This window comes from Peromyscus leucopus, chromosome 7 (genome assembly GCF_004664715.2).
Source record: "Peromyscus leucopus breed LL Stock chromosome 7, UCI_PerLeu_2.1, whole genome shotgun sequence".
In the NCBI taxonomy this organism is placed as follows: Eukaryota; Metazoa; Chordata; class Mammalia; order Rodentia; family Cricetidae; genus Peromyscus; species Peromyscus leucopus.
This window is the reverse complement of record NC_051069.1, coordinates 47,267,882-47,290,944: the sequence shown is the minus strand read 5'-3', so window position 1 is coordinate 47,290,944 and position 23,063 is coordinate 47,267,882. Positions and strand designations below refer to the sequence as shown.

The 23,063-nt window shown below is 38.2% G+C and overlaps 1 protein-coding gene across 1 annotated transcript in view; it reads right to left on the bottom strand.

Moving 5' to 3' along the window:
* Dpy19l2 (dpy-19 like 2) overlaps window positions 1-23,063 on the bottom strand; it is a 96,865-nt gene that overhangs the window by 6,532 nt on the left and 67,270 nt on the right. Inside the window, exons 17-21 of the mRNA XM_028872566.2 lie at window positions 7,884-7,908; window positions 6,026-6,145; window positions 4,970-5,144; window positions 3,174-3,273; window positions 1,596-1,721 (exon numbers count right to left, since the gene is read on the bottom strand). Of these exons, the coding sequence (XP_028728399.1) occupies window positions 1,596-1,721; window positions 3,174-3,273; window positions 4,970-5,144; window positions 6,026-6,145; window positions 7,884-7,908 (546 nt within the window). The remainder of the gene's footprint in view (window positions 1-1,595; window positions 1,722-3,173; window positions 3,274-4,969; window positions 5,145-6,025; window positions 6,146-7,883; window positions 7,909-23,063) is intronic.

Below are 23,063 nucleotides of genomic sequence, written 5' to 3'. Positions count from 1 at the left end.
TGCTGGGCTGCAGTGTGCCTTCCTCTGACCTTTCTGCTGGGCTGCAGTGCACCTCGCTCTGGTTTTCTCTAGGTTTGCCCTAAATGGATTTGTGGAACTTTTTAGTGGGTCTCTCAGTCAATGACTTTCTCAAACCTCAGAAACTAGACATTTCTTCAGCTGTTGTTTCCTATCACCTGTCTTCTCCTTCCCTCTGGCCCCAGCTGTCCCTGTCATGTTCAGTTACTTAGTTAAGTTGTCCAGGTCTCTGCAAATTTTCCTTAAAAAACAATTTAGATAAGTCCTGTTCTTATTAGTTGCCTTTTCTTGATCTAATTCAGATTCACCGCTTTTTTTCTTGTATCAAATAAATTTTGCTGTTTAGCACTTTTAAGTTTGAACTATTTTACGTCTAGAGTTCCCAACAGAGGTGGTTTTAGTTCTGTTGAGAAGCTGTATCTTTCACCAACTGATAGCATGTTCTACTTTAATTCATGCCCCCGTTTGTTTGTTTGTTTGTTTGTTTGTTTTTTGAGACAGGGTTCTCTGTGTAGTCCTGGCTGGTCTGGAACTCACTCTGGAGCCCAGCCTGGCCTAGAACTCAGAGATCAGCCTGCCTCTCCCTCCCGAGTGCTGGGATTAAAGGCATGGCCCATTTTTGTTGTTCCTGTAACAGAAGCCAGGGCCTTGCACATGCCAAGTGAGTGCTGAACTGTATCCCCAGGACTATTTTATTAATCATTTGAATAGTGAATATGGACTCTCTAGATACTTAATCAAATACTTTGAACCAGTTTCTGATAACTTCCTACTTTCAGAGTTTTGGTCCCATTTTCCCATTATGTGTATAACTGAAAGTTTGGCTTGAAAAGTAGATACTATACATAATACATTCTAATGACACTGGAACCTATTTTGATCTTTTGACTTATGAATGAGATTGTGGTTATAGGCAATTTACTTACCTGGATCTGTTGATATCTCAGCCCAGAAATCTAAATAATAAACTCAAGAAATCCACTGAACACTTTGTTTTTTCCATTTTTGAAAATGCAAATCTCAAATAATTTATAATGTACTTATGTCATCTATAGTTACAAGACATTTTTAAGCTTTATGCATGCAATATAATTGAATAACATTAAGAGATAAATATACTTCACTTATAATTCAGTTATCAAATATTACAAAAATTTGAAAAATTATAGAATATATATATTTACAATAGATATTTTAACTTGACTAAAGAATTACATGATGAATACTTGTGCTAAAACATCACCTTACTTCCTTAATCTTTATACAGTTCATGTTTATATATATATATATATATATATATATATATATATATATCAGTGAAAAGTAAATATAAAAGGTCACATGAAAATTGAGTTATTAAAGTAAAATTTTAATAGCTATTATCAGAAGATAATTTAATTTCTCTAGATGAACTTATTTTACCTTATGCTATAATAATATTTTAATGGGATGTATCTAAAATATATAGCCTTAAAGAATCAGGACTTCTACATAGCAGCATCTTGTCATTATATAATAATATAGAGTGATTTTTTGGCTTTACAACATACCATATTATATACAACATCAATACTCACTTTGTTCTCACAACACACCATGCTTCTTCTAGAACATAATAATTGACATGTAATTCCAACAATTTATCTCTCACTTCTACTGCAGATTTTCGACTATAGGCGGAATAAACTATTTTTGTTCGAGCCCTTTAAATTTAAAAACAACAATTACAAACAAATTTTAAAATAAATGATAACAGATTAAAGAAATATTGCTAGCAAATTGATATTGTAACCCTCAGTGGATGGAAGACAGATATGTATGGTCATAAACTATGCAACTGCTTTGAGAGATTGGTTTTCACACAAATATTTATGTTTTGAACATGCTAAATCTTAGAGCAGTTTGAAGCTTGTTATATCTAAGTTAATTTAAAATTGTACTGGGTGTCAGGCTGATAGTTCAGATTGTAAACGTTTCTTCATATAATCCACAAAAGAGCTGAGGCTTGTAGCAATACGGATTTAGTAGATAATTTCCCTCTAAGAAACAACTGACAAGTGAGTTTTTAGCAGTGGGCATCCAGGATACTACCACAGATAGGAAAACACCATATAAGATTTTGAAATGCTAGGATATTCATTCAAATACAGCACAATAGAAATTCTGTCCCTGATCAAATTAAATGTTGTTTGGGATGTTCAATCACCACAACTAGACAAAATTTTGAATGAATTCAAACTTTTATTCTAGCAGTATGCCAAAAATTAAGAGCAAAAGATTTCTTTAACAAATGATAGACTGATCAAAATAGCTTTTAAATCCATACCTGCTGCACTATAAATAAAGACCTGGATTCAGGCCCCCTACACCCAAAGCCAGGGACATTTGTTCTATCTGTGACCCAAACACAGAGAGAACTGGAAACAGGAAGATCTTAGAACCTCACTGGCCAGCCTAGCTGAACTTTACCCTCAATAGACCTAGTCTCAAAGAATAAGGTGCAGAGCGATCAGGAAAGACATCTACCACTGATCTCTGGTCCCCAGACATGTCTCTCTGCTTGTGTGTGTCATTCTCTCATGCACATAACCCCCATACATGAGAACCATTTGTTGTGTGTATGTGTGTCTGGCTCATGTATGTGTTTGTATGGGTATATACATGTGTGTGCATGTCTGGAGACCAGAGGTCAATGCTGGGTATCTTTCTTTGGTTTTGAGTGTATGGGACCTGACTTGGGGTCTTCATCTACCTACAGTAAAATGGTAGGCCCTTTACTGACTAAGACATCTCTCCAGTCCTGCAACATTATTTTGCTCAGGATTGATTCAGATTTGAGGCTCTATTCAACCTACGTCAGAAGAAACAGGTACCTTTAGAAATTGTTATAAATTTTGTTTCTTTGTTAGAGACAAGGCTCCATTCTGTAGTTCAGGTTGGCCTTGGATTCACCAGGTCAGCCTTGATCTCAATGGTTCTCATGCTTCAGTTTCCCAAATGCTGGGATTACAGGTGTGCCTTCCAAAACCAGCTGCGTTGTGCATCCTTTTAACTTCCAGAGATGAGTAGAAAAATGCTTATGTGATTATGTATACATGAGTATATGTAGATGAACATATGTATGTGTGTGTGTAAACAAACAGGTGACCTCTTACCTCAAGTCTGCGTCCTCATAATGTGGGTGGTTCACAATTGGATGCAGTGTAGATAGCTTGATGCTTGCCATTGTAGGCATAGCACCTGCAAAAACAGCATCTGGGAAACAAGATGACGTTTCTTAGGAAAACACTTTAAAGAAAATAAAAAGTTCAAGAAGGATCCTTACATAATGGCCACTGATGTAGATGTTTTAATTATTCAATATCCATTTCTTGTCTTCTGTAATATTTAACCTTTGCTTGATTGGTGGTGAAAAGCTATGCACAATACTTTTAAATTTTATTTTACATTTATTTATTTGGGGTGTGTGTGTGTGTGTGTGTGTGTGTGTGTGTGTGTATGCTTGTGTGTGTGCACGTGTGCATGGATACACATATGAGAGGACAGAAGACAATTGTTGGGAATGGGTTTTCTCCCTCCAGATGAGGCCTGGGAATCTACATCAGCTCTTCAGAGATGGCAGCAAGTACCTTTACCCACTGAGCCTTCTCATTGACTCCACACATGATATTTTCATAAGGATCCTGTGACTTGGTTAGTAGGACAACTCAATGAATTCTATTTTTCTTATTGTGTAGATAAATAGGCACAGACACAGCAAAGCTATGTGATCTACCAAGACTCTACAGTTGAAACATTTCCAAACTTACCCATACCTACTTCACCAAAGCTTCCTGCTGTACTTTAAGGACTGGCACTACAGGCAGAAAACTAGACAGAAGGAAAACTATCCTGTAATACTATGAACTATGTAAAAGGCCAATGTCATAGCACTTTTTTTTCAAATGATTTTGTTGTTGTTGTGAATTGTAGTTCTGTGGATTCATTAGAAAAAAATGCTGTACTTCAGTGTTTCAATATTCACAATATGGGGACTAGAGAGACAGCTCAGTGGTTAAGAGCACTAACTTCTTGCAGATGATCCAGGGTTAGTTCTCAGCACCACATGGAGGTTCACAACACATAACTCTAGTTCCAGAAGATTGGATTCCTATTCTGACCACTACAGGATCTGCATGGATGTGGTGCACACACATACAGGTGCATATACATACACATGAAGTAAATAGGTGTTTTTGTAATATCAGTGATAAAGTTTGTTAGTTGCCTTTTACAATTTATTGTTTCTCCAGCTCTTCAAATCCTTCATTACTTGTTGGCAAAATTTTTGGAAATATAAACTTGGATATAATAACTACATCAAAATCAATTATTTAGGCTTCTGTTAAGTCAAAAACCAAAAACTTCATTCTTGACATTTTAGTACAGTAAATGTTTATATAATTTTAAGATTATTTTTATTTATAAAAATTGGTCACAAGCATATGGCATTTTATTTAAGTCCACTGAAATAACATTTTGTTCCAAATATAACTAAGCACTTGAACTAAATACAACTTCCTGAAAACATGTAATAAACACCAAGAGCCTAGAACAGTGAGGAGTGTCAGTTTTATCCTTTAGTGATGGAGTGGCATGCTGGAGCTTACAGCATCATAAGAGAGTATCATGGCTAGATCTGGGGAAAGATGACAATCAAAATTGAAGCGCAATTTCTGATGAACGTTTATTTCTTACAGACCATTGTAAAGAAAGACAATTGAACTACTGCAAGTCAGAATTGTGCACGCCTGAGCGCGCACGCGCGCGCACACACACACACACACACACACACACACACAAATGTATACATACATATATATATATGATACACACACATCTGGAATTCTTAGCTGTATTTGACAAACAAACACATGTGTGTGCTTTATATTATATATGTATAACATCTCACCTGGCCTGGTGTTGTGTTTGATCCAGTGTATGAGTTCTTCCTGAGGCAGGTTAGTAAACTCTCCCATGATGCTCCATTGGTTATGGAGGTTTGCACAACCTTGTATTGACATGATTGTCAGAATACCGAAGACAACATTCTCAAAATGAACTCTGCAAAAAAGCCAGCCAAAGAGCTGAAATAAAAAAAAAAAACATTTATTTATATTTCTTATATGAAGAGTACTACTGGATCAAAAGTACATTCTCACCTTCCTACTGAATCCAAAGTGGATTACCCTTTATCTCAGTACACAGACACACTGAATGCTCATCTGCTGCTTGCAAAGAGCCAACATGCTAGAGTGACTGGACCTACTCATAAATAAATTTTCTGTGATTTTGAAAGAATTGAGCGTCTTTCCAATGATGACTTGTAGCCAGGCACTAGGATTAAGGAACTGCACCTTGAAATATGCTAGACTGAAATCTTTTAACATTTGCCTGATTTTTATGATGACTTGAATAAACAAAAGAAACTCCACAAGCACTGACATGCATGTTCCTTTCAGGAAAATGGCTGCTAGACTGTCAAAACTGAATGAGGTGCTTCTAGATGTACTGAACATCTGTCTAATTCCTGTAGCTGTCTAGCTGGTATATATGTCTATTAGCTATAGTAAGGAATAGCAGAATGGAGAGCATTTTGAGGAATTCTCTAATCCAAGCAGGGCCACTCTGGATCTCCTCAGCATTGAAAATGTGCTATTAAGGGGGTTTATGGTCCCAAACCCCCTTCACAAACTTACATGCTAAAAGAATATATTTGTAGACATGATGATAACAGAGGGTGAGGAATACCCAATTGCTTGTCACAGAAACATCACTCATAGTCTATAAACGTTTTCAAAGCCACTCTCTTGCTGACAATGAATCAAATGACATTTATAGTCATTGAGCATAGTTAACTCAAAGCACTCAATGCTTTCATATTTTGGATTACTCAGCAAAGCCATGGCAGCTCCACGTCTTTAGTTGTTAGAATGCCTGTTAAGGCATTCAAGAGTGGGTGGCTTACCTGTCGGGAGCAGATCAAGGACGCCATAATGCACATATGGGGTGTCAAAAACAGCTTCAACCGCATGATTAAAATGGCGAGAGCTGTGAATGCCAGCAACTGCAAGGTGTGAAAAATCAACTGCAAAACACAAAGTAGTGACCTTTGCACTTTATACATTTTTAAATTAACAGATAAAAATAAAGTGTCTTACATTTTCTTATACAGAAGGGCAGAGATTTCCCAGCATGGCATTAAGCCTATTAATATATGCATTCATCTATTCAACTAAGATTTAATAATATAATAATCTCTGCAGGAACTTTTCTGAGTGCTTCAAATAGAACACTGAGTAATTCTGCCCTTGTGAGGCTCACACTTTAGGGTATTTAGTTAGAAAGGGATACTGGTAACTCACTGTACATAAAAAAGCTGCAATCGATTAGACAGTGACAAGAACAATGGGCAAGATGGAGGAGAGGAAAGAGCCAAGCAGCAAAGGATGTGTAAAAGGCCACAGTGAGGACACCATATCTTAAGGATTGTCAGCACAGTAGGCCTCACTGAAAAAGTGACAGCAGGAGAAGGATTTGAACAAGGAGGGGAAGAAGACAAGGGACAAATACAGAAAGCTTCATATGATTCATGTGCATTTCAGTTATGAGCAATCAGAGGAGCACATAACCCAGACTACTCTTAAGGCAGAGTGGTCTAAGTGTCTGTACTAGGCAGCATTCTATCCTACTTTAATAGAGCCCAAGGATCCACAGGGCAACAGTTTCAAATAAAATTTTCCTAATTGAGATGTTCGTACAACATAACCTTTACTAGAAAAATGTGCAGTGATGTGGGAATAATCAAAGTAAATGGCAACTAAATATTTACATCCTAATTCACTGATGTTCAACTAAATTACAGATATATGGTGTGTAATAAGTCTTTTTCTGTCCTACCAGCTAGCTCCCAAATAATGACGCAGAGACTTCTTATTCATTATGAAAGCTTGGCCTTTAGCCTAGGCTTGTCTCAACTAGCAGTTATAACTTAAATTAACCCATTTATATTAATCTACATGCTGCCATATGGTGCTCAAAGGTTTTTGCCTTTTACCCTCCTCCCCTTACTACACCATTAGATTGCATCCTAAAGCGAGCCACCAAGGTCTGGTTCCTTATTTGGCTACTGACTCATTCTGAAGACAAAACACCAAGGTCCAACAATCAAAATTCATTATTTGGACACACTGGCTAACATATCCAATTAGGACTTACCCACTCACTCTAGCACAGACTTCCCCCTTTTCTCCTTAAAAACTTACTCCTGGAAAAACAAAAAACAAAAACAAAAAACAAAACACAAAACACAAAACAAAACAAAAATAAACAAACAAAACACCTGCTGCTGCTTGTTGTCTGCTTCTGCCGGATCCAGAGGCAGCTCCCACCCCTACTTGACCTCCCAGGGTAATAAATCTTTGTGCTGAGAATTTGGTGTCTGGATGTGTCCTGTACTGACTCCAGGGGGCCTGCCCACCCTTACAATACAAACTGTGTATGTACAGAATAAGACTCTGTAAAATAAATGAACAAATAAAATAAAAACACATGTATCTATACCATAGAGTATAAGAAGGATGATATAGAAACACACAAAACAAAACACAAACTTCTAGTAATTAGTCTGCGTTTTCTGACTGTCTTTCAAATCCATGTTAATATTCAGTTGTGAGGTGAGATGAAAAAGGAAGCCCAGAAGAAATGATTACCACTGCCCCAAATCCAAGCAGCACTGATGTGCAGCAGCAGGAAGGCTACACCTCTGTGAGTTATCCTTCAAGTGGGATTTAATACACAAGTCTACCAAGAATGAGAGCTTTTACCTCACCATTTTCAAGGAGCTGTTTTCTGGAAGAAAAGAAAAATGATCTATTTACTGAATGTCCATGCAACATCATTACATAAGAATAAAATCATTCATTTTAATTTTAGATTTTAAATTCTTAATTCTTCCTAAACTGTGTAAAGTACAAAATTTAAAACACTATATATATGCTAATAATTACATATGGTATATGAAGAGGCTGATCTTTGATTAAGTTAGAATATGTTTTCCTAATCCCTGGAGACTGCCCTTCTGGAATGACATACTTCTTTTTAAATATTTAAGCTATGAATTATAAATACAGTGCTTTCAATGATTACTGTTGGACTTTTGACTTGTTTTAATTTTTCACAATTATAAACTACATGATATTTTATACATAACTTGGTAAATATCTCTAAGCCATATAAATATTTTATCTCTTGAAAATCAGTCCAAATGAATATCTACAGTAGCATATAACGTTCTAAATACTGCACAGTGAATATATACTATGGATAATATAGAAATTATTTTTATGTTAATAGAATTTATGGCAATCTAATGCACAAATAAGAATATCTAATCTAATCCTCTACAGAAAAGACTGTGCTTTACAAATGGCCTTATAGGAAGGGACATTCTAGGAGAAAGAAGTTAGATTGTGATGAGAGGAAATTCACAAGTGTAGTCTTAAAGGTGGTCACAGAAGGTCTGTTGAAAAGTAGAAGAGGAATCAAATTACTCAGATACCCTGTAGCTTTTTCCTAACCTATATAGCCAGGGAATGGAGGCATCCCAGTATCCTGAACTCTTCCACTCACAACAGAATCCTGCAGTGAGCAAAGGACCTGGCTACTATGTAATTATTATATTCACCAAGGACCACCCAACTGGTATGAATAAAACTAGTAGCCAACTTATTATATGAACAAACAAAATACAAGTAACATGAAAAGGAATTACAGAGATAAATAAGCAAAACAGGTGACCTTTCTGGAACACTAATGCAACACATATAAGACAGTGTTCAATGCAACTTTTAACGTTTTTCTTCGGAGATGTTTGGGGGTGGATCACTTATTACATAACTAGATGAGCTGCCATGAAAAGGAGCTTTCTAAAACTCTGGGACAAACATGCTAACCGAACTGAAAAACCATAAACTTAGGTTTGGAAAATAGAATTTACATGGCTGAAGTTTGGATGCTGGGAAACTCAGCTATGGAATTGTCCAAGAACAAAAGGGACAAAACAAGAGACGGTGGGATTCAAGCAGAACTAGACCACCAACGAAGGCAAACTAGCACAGATAGGAAGACAGCGTCAACCTCCTGAACAGAAGAAGGATGGGCTCCTCATCTTAAAAGAGCCAAAGAGGTAACAAAAATGTGCACACATACGAAGCTTCTACAGAAAATTTCTAGAGAGAAAGGCTATATGGGTTTTTTTTTTATCTGTAATTTTCAATACTAGAAAATAAGCAGAATGTATGAGATGCTAAATGAAACCTGGGAGTGGCGGCAAACGCCTTTAATTACAGCATCCCTGAGGCTGAAACAGGGGGATATCTGATGTCCAGGCCAGCCAGGCCTACGTGGTGAGACCCTGTCTGAAAAACAAAAACTAAACAAAATGATGGATAAAACTCAGACATACCTATTAAGCAATCCATCAATCATACGAAAGTACAAACTATATTTTCACAGAAGAAAGCACTCAGACTGGGCATGGTGGCACTCAACTTTAATCCCTGTACTTGGAAGGCAGAAGGAGGAGGATCTCTTTTGAGTTTGAGGTCAGCCTGGTCTACCTAGTGAGACCCTATCTCAAAAAACACAAACAAAAACAAAAAAGGAAAAAATTCAGAAATTATGCTGTCTCTAGATTCTTTTCAAAAATACTATGGAGGCATGTGATCTATGACTCTAAGAGGAAGAATTAAACACAATAAATAGTAAAGAACAAATCAACTAGAAAATTTGGAATATAACAATTTCTAATGTCTTAATTAAATTGTTTAGCGACTTCTTCAATCAGAGTAGATTCTGAACAATCAAAAAATAAGCTTTCAGGTTGTCTTAGCATAACGTGGGATGTGAGCTTGTGTAGGTAAGACATCCTTTAACTTGGGGTGTGAAACAAGCAGAATGAGTCAACCTCAGCCTATGGGACAAGTTGTGCATGCTATAAATGGCAGAGCTGTGGAAGTTGGAGCTGCCCATGCTCTTTGGAACAGAGAAGACTATGAATCCCAACAGCAAGACCTGAACATCACAATGTAGAAGAAGCAGAAGAAAATGACCTTAAGAATAGCATCATGAAGATGCTAGAGGCCTTTCAAGAAAAAATAAAAAATAAAATTGAGGAAAAGGCATTGGCACCGTTCGCGACCACGCTGTACTCTCTCTGTGGCTGCCAGGTTTGGGTGGGGCGAGAGTCTAGGCAGCCTCACTGGATAATGGTGCCTTCTGTGGGGTTGTGTTACTGGCAAGTGCTGTGGAAGCTGTGGGAGGTGCAGCCCAGCCGCAGTGCTGGGGTTTGAATGGGAACTGTCGCCTATGGGCTCATGGTGGAACTGTCAACTGGAGGAACTGTTTTAGAAGGCTCTGGAATCTTTAGAAGGTGTGGATTTGCTGGAAGAAGTAGGAACAGGCATTGAGAGTTTCTAACCCAGCTCTGCTTCCCATCTACCCTGTCCTTCTTGACTATAGATGCAGTATGACCACCCCTCTCCCGTGTCTGCTGCCTGAACTCAAATGCAAGCTGAAATAAAACATTTCCCTTGAGTTGATTTTTATCAGATTTTGTTTTGTCACAGCAATGAGAAAAGCAGCATGGAAAATTGTTCCTAAAGAAGGCACTCCTGCTGTGACAAACCCGACCATGTGGTTCTTAGGCCTTCACAACTGGGTAGGAGGAATGAGGAAGAGATAGGAACATCACACTAGACAAGCCCTGGAATACTTCCACAGAGCTTGATCAGCTGTTGTGATAGGAATTTGAAAAAGAATAAAAAACTGAGAGAAATGTACAGGCCTGGCTCATTAAGTTTCAGGAGGAACAAGGGCTTTGTTGAGAACTGGAGTGGAGGCTATTCATGCATATTCTGGCATCGAATCTGATTACCTTTTGTCCATATTCTGAGACTTTGGGGCTAAATTCAATGGACTGATTTTTAATGGAGGGAATAAGGTAATTCAGTGGATAAATGTTCCTGCTGCCAACACTGATGACTTCAGTTTGATTTCCAGAACCTACATGGTAGAAGTAGAGAATCAATTCCCTCAAGTTGTCCTATGATCTCTGCAAGTATGTCATGGTACACACACACACACACACACACACACACACACACACACACACACACCTATCTGCCTATGCAACACACATATACAACAAATAAATAGTAAATGTAATTTTAAAACATTTTATTTTGATAGGAGATTAAACTGAGAATGAAGGGGCCCTTACTGAGAATAACCACCTCAGGAAGTATTTCCTCAGGGAAAGCTCAGAGAACCCAATAAAGCTATTGTACAGAGGGTAGGTTAGACCTTGAGCTGCAGCAGGACTTGTTACATTCATCTACCTGGCATTGGTTTTACAGGCATGAAAAATGTAACAGTATGTAGAATATTATTTTAAGATGTGTTTTTCTTTAAGCAGTGGAACATTTGTTTAATGGTGCAAAGATGTTTGCATTCCTTTATGTTGCATTTGTTTAACTCTGTGAAGCTGTGTTACTGTGCCTGTCTAAAATATCCGATGGTCTAATAAAGAGCTGAACAGCCAATAGCAAGGCAGGAGAAAGGATAGGCGGGGCTAGCAGGCAGAGAATATATAGAAGGAGAAATCTGGGGAAAAGGAGGAAGTAGTCAGAGAAGGAGGGGGACATCAGGGGCCAGCCACCCAGCCACACATGGAGTAAGAGTGAAAGTAAGATATATGGAAGTAAAAAAGGGATAAAACCCAGAGGCAAAAGATGGATGGGTTAAAGTTAAGAAAAGCTGGCAAGAAACATGCCACGCTAAGGCCAGGCATTTATAATTAAGACTAAGCTTCAGTGTGTGATTTATTTGGGAGCTGGGTGGTGTGCCTTCCAAAAGAGCAAAAGCAACCAACTGAACTATTCTCTATTTAATGAAAAATGGGTCAAGACAGAAATAAAGAAATTAAAGCCTTCCTAGAATTCAATGAAAATGGATACACAACATACCCAAACTTTTGGGACACAATAGAAGTGGTGCTAAGAGGAAAGTTCACAACACTAAGTGCCTACATTTTAAAAAAAAAAATGGAGGCCCAGCTCTGTCCCAGTTGCCAGCCAGCAGGCAGGGCTCCTGCGGGAAGGTCCCCCTCCCACCAAGACCCCCACCGAACCCTGCAATCTACATGCCTGCCCCCATACCCATCCGCCTGAGACCCCAGCCACTTCCTGAGGCACAGAAACCAAACCACCAGCTCTCATTGGACCAAGAGAAGCTCTCATTGGAATAAAAGTAATCCCCGGAGACAGGGAATCCGCCACCTCTCATTAGACCAAAGTGGCTTTTTAAGACGAAGAATCTGCCACCTCTCATTAGACCAAGAGAGGCTTCCTGAAACACAGAATCTGTCAGCTTTGACTGGAGCAAGAGCCCTGATAAGACCAAGAGCGACTTCGTGAGTTACAGAATCAACAAGCTTGGGTTGACCCAAGAGCAGCTCTCTGAGACACAGAATCTGCCTGCTCCAATTAGACCAAGAACTAAGATTGGACCAGAGGGACCCCTGAGACACAGACACAACAAACACAGAGTGGACCAACAGCAACTCACTCAGACACAGGCACCTCTTATACCTATTAGAGGAGGAGATGGGCAGATGTCAAGGAAAGATACATACAACAACATAAGGAGCAATACGGCATCACCAGAAGCTAGCCCCCCTCCAACAGCAACACCTGAACATCACAATGTAGAAGAAGCAGAAGAAAGTGACCTTAAGAATAGCATCATGAAGATGCTAGAGGCCTTTCAAGAAAAAATAAAAAATGAAATTGAGGAAAAGGCAAACAAAAAATTGGAAGAAATCAATAAAGAAATAGAGGAAAAGATAAATAAAAAATTAAAGGAAATCAATAAATCCCTTAAAGAAACCCATGAAAAAGCAATTAAACATGCGAGGGAAACAGTTTAAGACCTGGAAAGGGAAAGAGAAACAATGAAGACACAAACAGAGGGAATGCTGGAAATAGAAAATCTGAATAAACAAACAGGAAACACAGATGCAAGCATAACCAACAGAATAAAAGAGATGGAAGAGAAAATTTTTAGTGTAGAGGATACAATAGAGGAAATACCAAAAATACCAAAGCCAAAAAAGTCATAACACAAAACGTCCAGCTGCATAAATGTAACTCATTTTTTAAAATAAATTCATTCTTTACTTGAGGTACATCTAGATTGTTTCCAGTTTCTGACATTATGAATGAAGCCAAATCTAAGAATAATAGGGATAGAAGAAGGAGAAGAATACCAACTCAAAGGCACAGAAAAATATATTCAACAAGATCATAGAAGAAAACTTTCCCAACTTAAAGAAGGAAATACCTGTGAAGATACAAGAAGCCTATAGAACACCAAACAGAATAGACTCCCAAAAAAAGTCCCCTTGCCACATAATAATCAAACAACTAAACCTACAAAATAAAGAAAGAATATTAAGAGTAGCAAAGGAAAAAAGCCAAGTGACTTATAAAGGCAAACCCATCAGAATAACACCTGATTTCTCAATGGAGACTTTGAAAGCCAGAAGGACCTGGACAGATGCAACGCAGACACTGAGAGACCATGGATACCAGCCTAGACTAATATACCCAGCAAAACTTTCAATTACCATAGAGGCTAGCTAGTAGGGAGGACCCTAGGAAGGATGCATGGATCGCCATTAGACAAAGAAATGAATGAGATCTACATGAGCAAACTGGGGGTGAGGGGGCAGGTAGTGGAGGGCAAGGGTTGGGGAAAGAGAGCTTTGGGGAGTGGGAGGTCCTAGCTGGATCTGGAACAGAGTGGAAGAACAAGGAAAGAGATACCATGATAAATGAAGACAGCATGGAAATAGGAAGAAGCAGAGTGCTAGAGAGATCCCCAGGAATCCACAAAGATGACCCCACTATAGACTACTGGCAATGGTCAAGAGAGTGCCTGAGCTGACCTACTCTGGTGATCGGATGGCTGAACATCCTGTCACAATAGAACCATCATCCAGCGACTGATGGAAGCAGATGCAGAGATTCAAGGCCAAGCCCCAGGCAGAGCTCCAGGAGTCCAATCGATGAGAGAGAGGAGGGATTATATGAGCAAGAGATATCAAGGCCATGACTGAAAAAAGTACAGAGACAACTAACCAAACTAGTGGAAACACATGATCTGTTAGCTGAGGAGCCCCTGTGGAACTGGACTAGGCCCTCTGGATAAGTGAGACAGTTATTTAGCTTAAGCTGTTTAGGGGGCCCCCAGGCAGTGAGAAGGGGACCCGTCCTTAGTGCATGAGCTGGCTTTTTGGAACCTAGTGCCTATGCTGAGACACTTTACTCAGCCTTGGTGCAGGGAGGAGAGGATTGGACCTGCCTCAACTAAATGTAATAGGCTCTGCTGACTCCCCAGGGGAGACCTTGCCTTGGAAGAGTTGGGAATGGGGGGTGGGTTGGTGGGGAAGGCTAGGGGGTAGAAGTAGGGAGGACAGTGGAATTCATGGTTGATATGTAAAATGAATAGAAATTCTCTTAATAAAAAGAAAAAAGGAACAATCTCATACTAATAAATTAATAGCATATATGAAAGCTCTAGAACAAAAAGAAATAAACACACCCAAGAGGAGTAGACTGCAGGAAATAAACTGAGGGCTGAAAATCAATAAAATAGAAACAAAGAGACAATACAAAGAATCAATGAAATGAGTTGGTTCTTTGAGAAAATCAATAAGATAGATAAACTTTTATCCAAACTAACAAAAAGATGGAGAATATCAAAATTAACAAAATCAGAAATGAAAAGAGAGACATAACAGACACCAAGGAACCCAAAGAATCACTAGGTCAACTTTAAATACCTATACTCCACCAAATTGGAAAATCAAAAAGAAATGGATAATTTTCATGATAGGTACCACTTACCAAAGTTAAATCCAGATCAAATAAACGATTTAAATAGATCTATAATCCTTAAGGGAATAATAGAAGCAATCATCAAAAGTCTCCCAACCAAAAATAGCCCAAGGCCAGATGGTTTTAGTGCAGAATTCTACCAGACTTTAAAAGAAGTAACACCAATACTCCTCAAATTATTCCACAAAATAGAAACAGAAAGAACATTTTCAATTTCATTTTATGAGGTTGCCCTGGTACAAAAATCACTTGACAAAGAAAGAGAATTACAAACCCATTTCTCTTATGAACATAGATGCAAAAAATACTCAATAAAATACATGAAAACCAAATCCAAGAACCCATCAATGAGATTATCCACCAAGATCAAGTAGGTTTCATCCCAGAGATGCAAGGATGATTCATTTATGAAAATTAGTAAATGCATTCCAACATATAAACAAACTGGAAGAAAAGAAAACATGATGATCTCATTGGATACAGAAAAGGCCTTTATAAAATTCAACACCCCTTATGATAAAAGTCTGGATAGATTAGGGATACCAGGGGTATACCTAAATATAATAAAAGCAATGTGCAGCAAGTCTATAACCAACATCAAATTAAAAGGAGAGAAACTCAAAGCAATTCCACTAAAATCAGGAACAAGACAAGGTTGTTCACTCTCTCCATACCTATTCAATATAGTTACCTGAAGTTCTAGGTAGAGCAATAAGACAACTGAAAGAGAGCAAAGTGATATAAATTGTAAAGGAAGAAATCAAAGTATAGTTATTTGCAGATGATATGATAGTATAAACAAGTGACCCCAAAATTCTACCTGGGAACTCCTACAGCTGATAAACACCTTTAGGAAGAGGCTGGATACAAGATTAACTAAAAAAAAAAATAGGTAGTCCTCCTATATACAATTGATAAATGGTCTGAGAAAGAAATCAGGGAAATAACACCCTTCACAATGGCCACAAATAATATAAAATATCTTGGTTTAACTCTAACCAAGCAAGTAGAAGACTTGTATGCCAAAAACTTCAAATTTTTGAAGAAAGAAATTTAAAAAGATATTAGAAGATTAAAAAATCTCCAATGATCATGGATCAGTAGGATTAACATAGAAAAAATGGCCAGCTTACCAAAAGCAATCTACAGCTTCAAAGCAATTCCCATCAAAACCCCAACACAATTTTTACAGACCTTAAAAGGACACTATTCAACTTCATGTGGATAAACAAAAAACCCAGGACAGCTAAAACAATCCCGGACAATAAAAGAACTGCTGGTGGTATCACTATGCCTGATTTCAAGTTGTACTACAGAGCTATAGTAATAAAAACATGCTATTGGCATAAAAACAGACACTGTCAATGGAATCAATTTGAAGACCCAGCTATAAATGCACATACCTATGGACACTTGTTTTTAATAAAGCCAGAAATACACACTGGAAAAAAAGACAGTACCTTCAACAAATGGTGCTAGTCAAACTGGGTATCTGCGTGTAGAAGAATGGAAACAGATCCATGTTCATGGAACAAAACTCAAGTCCAAGTGGATCAAAGACCTTAACATAAAACAAGACACACTGAATCCGACAGAAGAGAAATTGGGTAATGGCCTTGAACACACTGGCACAGGAGACAACTTTCTGAACAGAACATCAATAGTGCAGGCACTAAAATCAACAATAAATGGAACCTCAAGAAACTGAAAAGCTTCTGTGAAAGAAAACATACTGTCAACAGGCCAAAAGGACAGCTTATATCATGGGAAAAGATTTTTACCAACTCCAAATCTGTTAGAGGACTAATATCCAAAATATATAGAAAACTCAATAAACTAGATATCAAAAACCAAATAATCCAATTTAAAAATGAATCTAAACAGAATTCTCAATAGAGGAATCTTAAATGGCTGAGAAACACTTAATGAAATGTTCAATATCCTTAGCCATCAGGGAAATGAGATTCCATCTGACACCTGTCAGAATGGCTAAGATCAATAACACAAATGACAGCTCATGCTGGCAAGGATGTGGAGCAAGGGGAACATGCCCCAATTGTTGGTGGGGGTGAAAATTTGTACAGCTACTATGGAAATCAATATGGCAGTTCCTCAGAAAACTGGGAGTTGATCTACTTCAAGAACCCAGATATGCCGTTCTTAGGCATATATCCAAAGGATACTCCATCTTATTACAAGGACACCTGTTCAACTACGTTCATTTTGGCTTCATTCATAATGCCAGAAACTGGAAACAATCTAGATGTACCTCAACTAAAGAATGAATTTATTTTAAAAAATGAGTTACATTTATGTAGCTGGAAAAAAATAAAGAAAAAAACAATAAGTAAAAGACATCATGAAATTTGAAGGCAAATTGATGGAACTAAAAAAAAAATCAACCTGAGTGAGGCAACCCAGACCCAAAAGACAAATATGGCATGTTGACATTAGTCATTAAGTATATGATAATCAAACTACAATCCACAGACTCAGAGAGGTTAGGTAAAGAAGAGGGCTCTAGGGTGGAAGCATGGATCTCCTAGGTAAGGGGAAATAGAATAGATTTTGCTGGTGAACTGGGGCTGGGTAGAGACAGGAGCAGGAAGAATCACTTGGTGATGGGAGATTGGTTAGAGGGAGAGAGTGTGGGGAGAGACTATCACTGCCTTGAGGTCCAGCCTCCAGCAGCTCAAGGTTTGAGGGGAGAGCCAGTGGAGATGTCAGACTTTCACTCAATTCGACTTTTCTATCTGAGGGAGTAAAACTTAATTCTCAGGGGCCTGTGAGGGTGGCTAAACTTAACTCTCTGGGGCTGACAAAAGAAAAGGAAAACACACACACACACACACACACACACACACACACACACACACACACACACACCTCCAACATGTCAGGATCTCACCTAGGGTCCTGATGAATGGCAAGCCTTCAGCAAGTCAGAGAAACTGAAGAGGAGATGCAGAGTAGGCAAACTACTGGACAGACAAACAGACACACAAGGACTTTTCTAAGGACTAAAGCTTAGTTCTTCATTTTATAATTCCTACAGTTGCTTGTTCTACTTTATTCTTTTTCTATTCTGTTTTTTCTGTCATGATGTTACCCTTGATGTCAATCTTGATGTCTTCCTTCTATCCTTCCTGGTGTTTTTCTTCTCTCATGCCTTTATTTTTTCCTTATGGCTTATATACCCCAGTACAATCTTTCAAGCAATATAAAAATCACAATGTGGTTACATTCTATTTTTCAAGTGAATGAAAAATTTTAAAAAACAGCATGTTTTCTATATCCCTTACAAGATTAAACATTTTATGTATTACAGGTGAAAAACAAGTTGTCCCAAGAATCCACATACATTCATACCCAAGCAGCTTGTTATAGATTAACAGAGTGTAAGTGAGCAAAGCTTTTTCTCAGCCAGTTCTTTTACTTGCATGCTACCTTTTTCATTTTACATGTTACACAGAAAGGACCAATCATTTTGTTATTTATCTCAAAGGGTAGTCTTATAAGAAATCTTAGAAGAACCATAAATCTAAACTTTTATGTATGAAAAACAACCAGTTAGCTCTACTTTAAATCCTCAGGGTACACACCCACTCATTAATAGTTATATATATTAAGTTATATATATATATATTCCTGATATATATATATCAGGAAGCTGGGAGCAAAAATGGGTACAAGGAATTAATCATCACCTTTGATTAATTCACCAACCCATCCTAGTAAGAAAGGCACATCAGCCAATTATTATTGGGCTGCTTTGTTCTTATTCCCTGAGCTTAATGAATCCCTCACACAACTATGTGTCTTTCTAAACTTTAGATTGTTTCCCAAGATTTTCTTCCCCAAAACCAATAACAAAAACATCTTAACCTAACCTTAAGTCACATTTAAAGCCTTGTTTTAGCTATGATGCACACTGAAACCCACGAACACATCTCCCAACATCAAGATTAAAAGAACTTGAGCTAACTTAGCTTCTGGGACTCAGTTGTTCCTCTAAATCATTAAGTTAAGTTATAGCTCCTCAAGAGAAACTAGATGTGTGACATTTCTTTGTTCATATTTTCTATCATCTTCAGCCTCTGCTTTATCAGAGGTGGGGGCAAAACCATATCTTGCTTTTATCTATAATAGTATTCCCATTAAGCTAACCTCTATCATAATCCCTTACTATAATTATTAAAGACCCTCAATCATCAAAATCTTATTTAATTAGCACTATTATTGTATAAAACCATTGCTTCAGTTAAACAGTATATCTTAGGAGGAAATCATCTTCATAATAATGTACAGGTAAAAATGCCCAGTAGAATGGGATATTTCCACGAGACAATCATACTACATTAAGTGCAGAGGGGATCTCCCCATGCCCATTCACACCATGCCAGATCCAGAGAAAAATGGCAGCAGCAAACATGCAAAGACACAGTAGTAGCAAGAGACATTCTAGAGCAAAGGCTCTCAGAGCCTTTCCTATCCTTGCCTAATCAATCATTCATCAGAACTTTATTCCTGGAGTGCCTATCACCTAAAGTCATTTGCCACCTGCTGTTCCTCTGACAAGGCTAAGGGACAGCTAGAATTCAGGGGCTTTAGGGATGGTGTGGAAACCTAGTACAGTGGGAACTTCTTGGGATCTATGAGGGTGATTCTAGTAAGAACTCCCAGTAATGGGGGATACAGAGTCTGAACTGGTCATCTCTTGTGGCTTGGCAGTGCTCCCAATGGCAGGACTGGATTGCATTTTGTTAAGTTGTTGGCTGAGGGTGGGGAGGGGGCTCCCATGGAGATACCAAACAACTCAGGCTTATGCTAGGACAGAGGGCTGCTTTCTCCAAACTCAGAGCAGGGTCCTGTTGCTGAGGACAACTTCAGTTCATTGAATATAGAGAGGTTAAACTGGTATCTGCCTGGACCCTTCACTCCTACACTCTAGTCTCTTTGGTGTGAGAAGTTACTCTGAAGGCTACTGAAAGAGAAACATGGACACTAACACAGCCTTCAAACCTTTGACCTACAATCTATTCCATCTGCAAGATGTTCTGGGGCAATGGTGGCATACAACTTGTGGGAGTGGCCAACCAATATTTCTTTTAACTTGAGGCACACGTCACAGGAAGTATCCCATGCCTGATACTGCTTGGATAGCCAGGAATTGGAGACTGGATAGCCCAGAGACTTAGGGTAGAGCCAAGTATGACTGGCCAAAAAAAATCAATAAAATGATTTCTAATGATAGTCCTCTATACATACATAGGTGCTTTGTCCAGTCATCATTAAAGAGGTTTCCTCCAGCAGCAGACAAGAGTGGATGCAGTAACCCATAGCCAGGCATTATGCAGAAAGAGTCTAAATAGGAAGTCTTCTTTGGGTCTCTCCCTTAGAGATCCAGGAACCATGTGGAAGAGGGTGTAGAAAGATTGTAGGAATCAGAGGGGATGAAGGATACCAGGACTGAATCAACTAAGCAGGGCACATATGAGCTCAAAGAGACTGAAGCAGCAAACACAGGGCATGCAGGGGTCTGTAGCAGGTCCTCTGTGTATATGTTGTGGCTGTTAGCTTGGTGGATTCTTAACTGTGGAAGCAGGTGTGTCTAACTCTTTTGCCTGCTCTTGGGATTCTTTTCCTCTTCTTGGGTTGCATTATACAGCCTCTGTGTAAAGGCTTTTGTCTTAATTGTATTTTTTTGTCCTGTTTTGTTGTTGTCTCTTGGAGGCATGTTCTTTTCTGAAGGAAGTGGAGGGGGAGTGGAGCTGGGGGATCTGGGGGGAGTGAAGTGAGGGGAAACTGTGGTTGGGATGTACTGTATGAGAGAAGAATCTATTTTCAATTTAAGAAAAAGAAAATTAATGAGATTCAACACATTAACAGAATAAAAGATACAAATCATGTCATTATGTCAAAATATACAGAAGAAGCAGCTAACAAAATTCAGTACTTTTTCAAGATAAAAATTCTCAAAAATGAGTGGCTCAACATAGTATGGATCGTGTATTGAAAAGCCCATTGATAACATGATACTCAATGGAGAAAACTGAAATGTCTTACTCTAGAATCAGGAACATGGTGAAGATAGCCACTTTCACCCCTTCTATTCAACAAAGTAGCCAAAGCAATAGGCTAGAAAAAAGACAAAAATGCATTCAAGTTAGAAAGGAAGAGAAAAGGTTGCCTGTGTTTTCAGACATGAAACTATCCCAGAACTGTTAGAGCTAATGATCAGATGTAGTAAGATGCAAAAATCAGCTGTCTGTGTATACATTACCAATGAACAGTCTGGAAAAAAATTAGATGGCAACCTATAAACTTATAATACAAAATATTGATTACAAAAAATTTAAAAACATCCTATTCCCATATATTAGAAGAATTAACATTGTTAAGATGCCCATACCATCCACAGCAACCTACAGATTCAATACAATATTAAAATCATCATGTATATTTTGAAGAAATAGAAATAAGAAACTTCAAGTATGAAACCACAAAAGAACACACATAACCAAATCAGTCTTGTGCAGGCACCACACTTTCCAATTTCATACAAATTACAATACCACAGTGTCAAACACAGTATACCACCAAGGCTCAAGGCACATCACAGAAGAGGGGGTGGAAAGCATTGAAGAGCTGGAAGGTGGGAAGAGTGCTGTGTAATGCCCTTCTAGACATGAAGTGGCTGGTGCACACATAAACTCAAAGCAGGTGTGGTTACCTGAACAAGACCTATTTAAAATCAATTAAAAATTCCAGGGTGTAAGTGGGAGGAACCTGGATGTACACCATGTCTAGGTAAGGAACTACCAAGAGTTGATGGCAGATGGGGGAAATAGAGTCACTTTTCTTTGGTGGTGAAGGCCATGGGCAGGTTGCCTATGCCTCCATGATCCATACCCAATAGGAGATGGTTAGCACATTAGTTACAAAAAGGCAAACTACCTGACAAGCCCCAAGCCACACCAACTTGGAAATCAGGTAGGTGAACTTTACTCTCCTTCCTGTTCTCCATTTCCAATTTCCCAATCTCATCTCCAGCCCTGTAGTAGGGGTTGGGGCATACTTTTCCCTCTTCCTCCATTACCCGGGGACTCTGCAGCTACTCCTGGCAGAACTAGCCAACCCCACTTCTAATCAATCCCCATTCCACTGTGTCAGCTCCCAATACCTAGAAACTTATTGTACCTGGAACCTCCAAGTGGCCAAACCTTGAAGTGACTCAAAAGTACTCAGTAGGTAACCTGTAGCCACCATACTCTCCTAAGATCCAGAAAGGGCAACAGAAATTAAGGAATACAATAGTCACCCAACCAAAACAAGACCAGATATCAACACTTAGAATTACAATTCCCCACAGCACATAATAATCAAAGCAATAAGTGTACAAACAAAGAAAGGATATTATTAAAAGCAGCAAGGGAAAAAGACTAATGAACACAAAAACATAAACCCACTAGAATTACTTTTCAATGTAGATTTTGAAAGCCAGAAGGTTCTGGACAGATGCTTCACAAACTCTGAGACCACAGATGCCAGCCCAGACTATTATACTCAGTAAAACTATCAGTCACAATAGACAAAGAAAGAAAACATTCCATCATAAAATCAAATTTAATTAGTATTTATTTTCAAATCCAGCTCTACAGGAGATAGAAAGAAAACTTCAACTTGAAGAGGTTTAACCTCACCCAAGAAAACACAAGAAATAAATAATCTTAGTACCACAAATCAAAAAGAGGGTCCCATATAACAAGAAAATAACAAGAATCAACAAACATGGACCATTGATGACTATCAACATCAATAGCCTTAATTCCCCCAATAAAAACACAGATTACCAGATTGAATTTGAAATCACTTCTGTTGCATGCAAAAAAAAAATGCCTTAAACATCAATGATAGACATTACTTTGGGATAAAAGGATGGAAAAAGATATTCAAAGCAAATGAACATAAGAAGCAAGTTGATATGGCCATTTTAGTATCTGATAAAATAGATTTCAAATCAAAACTAATCAGAAGAGATAGGGA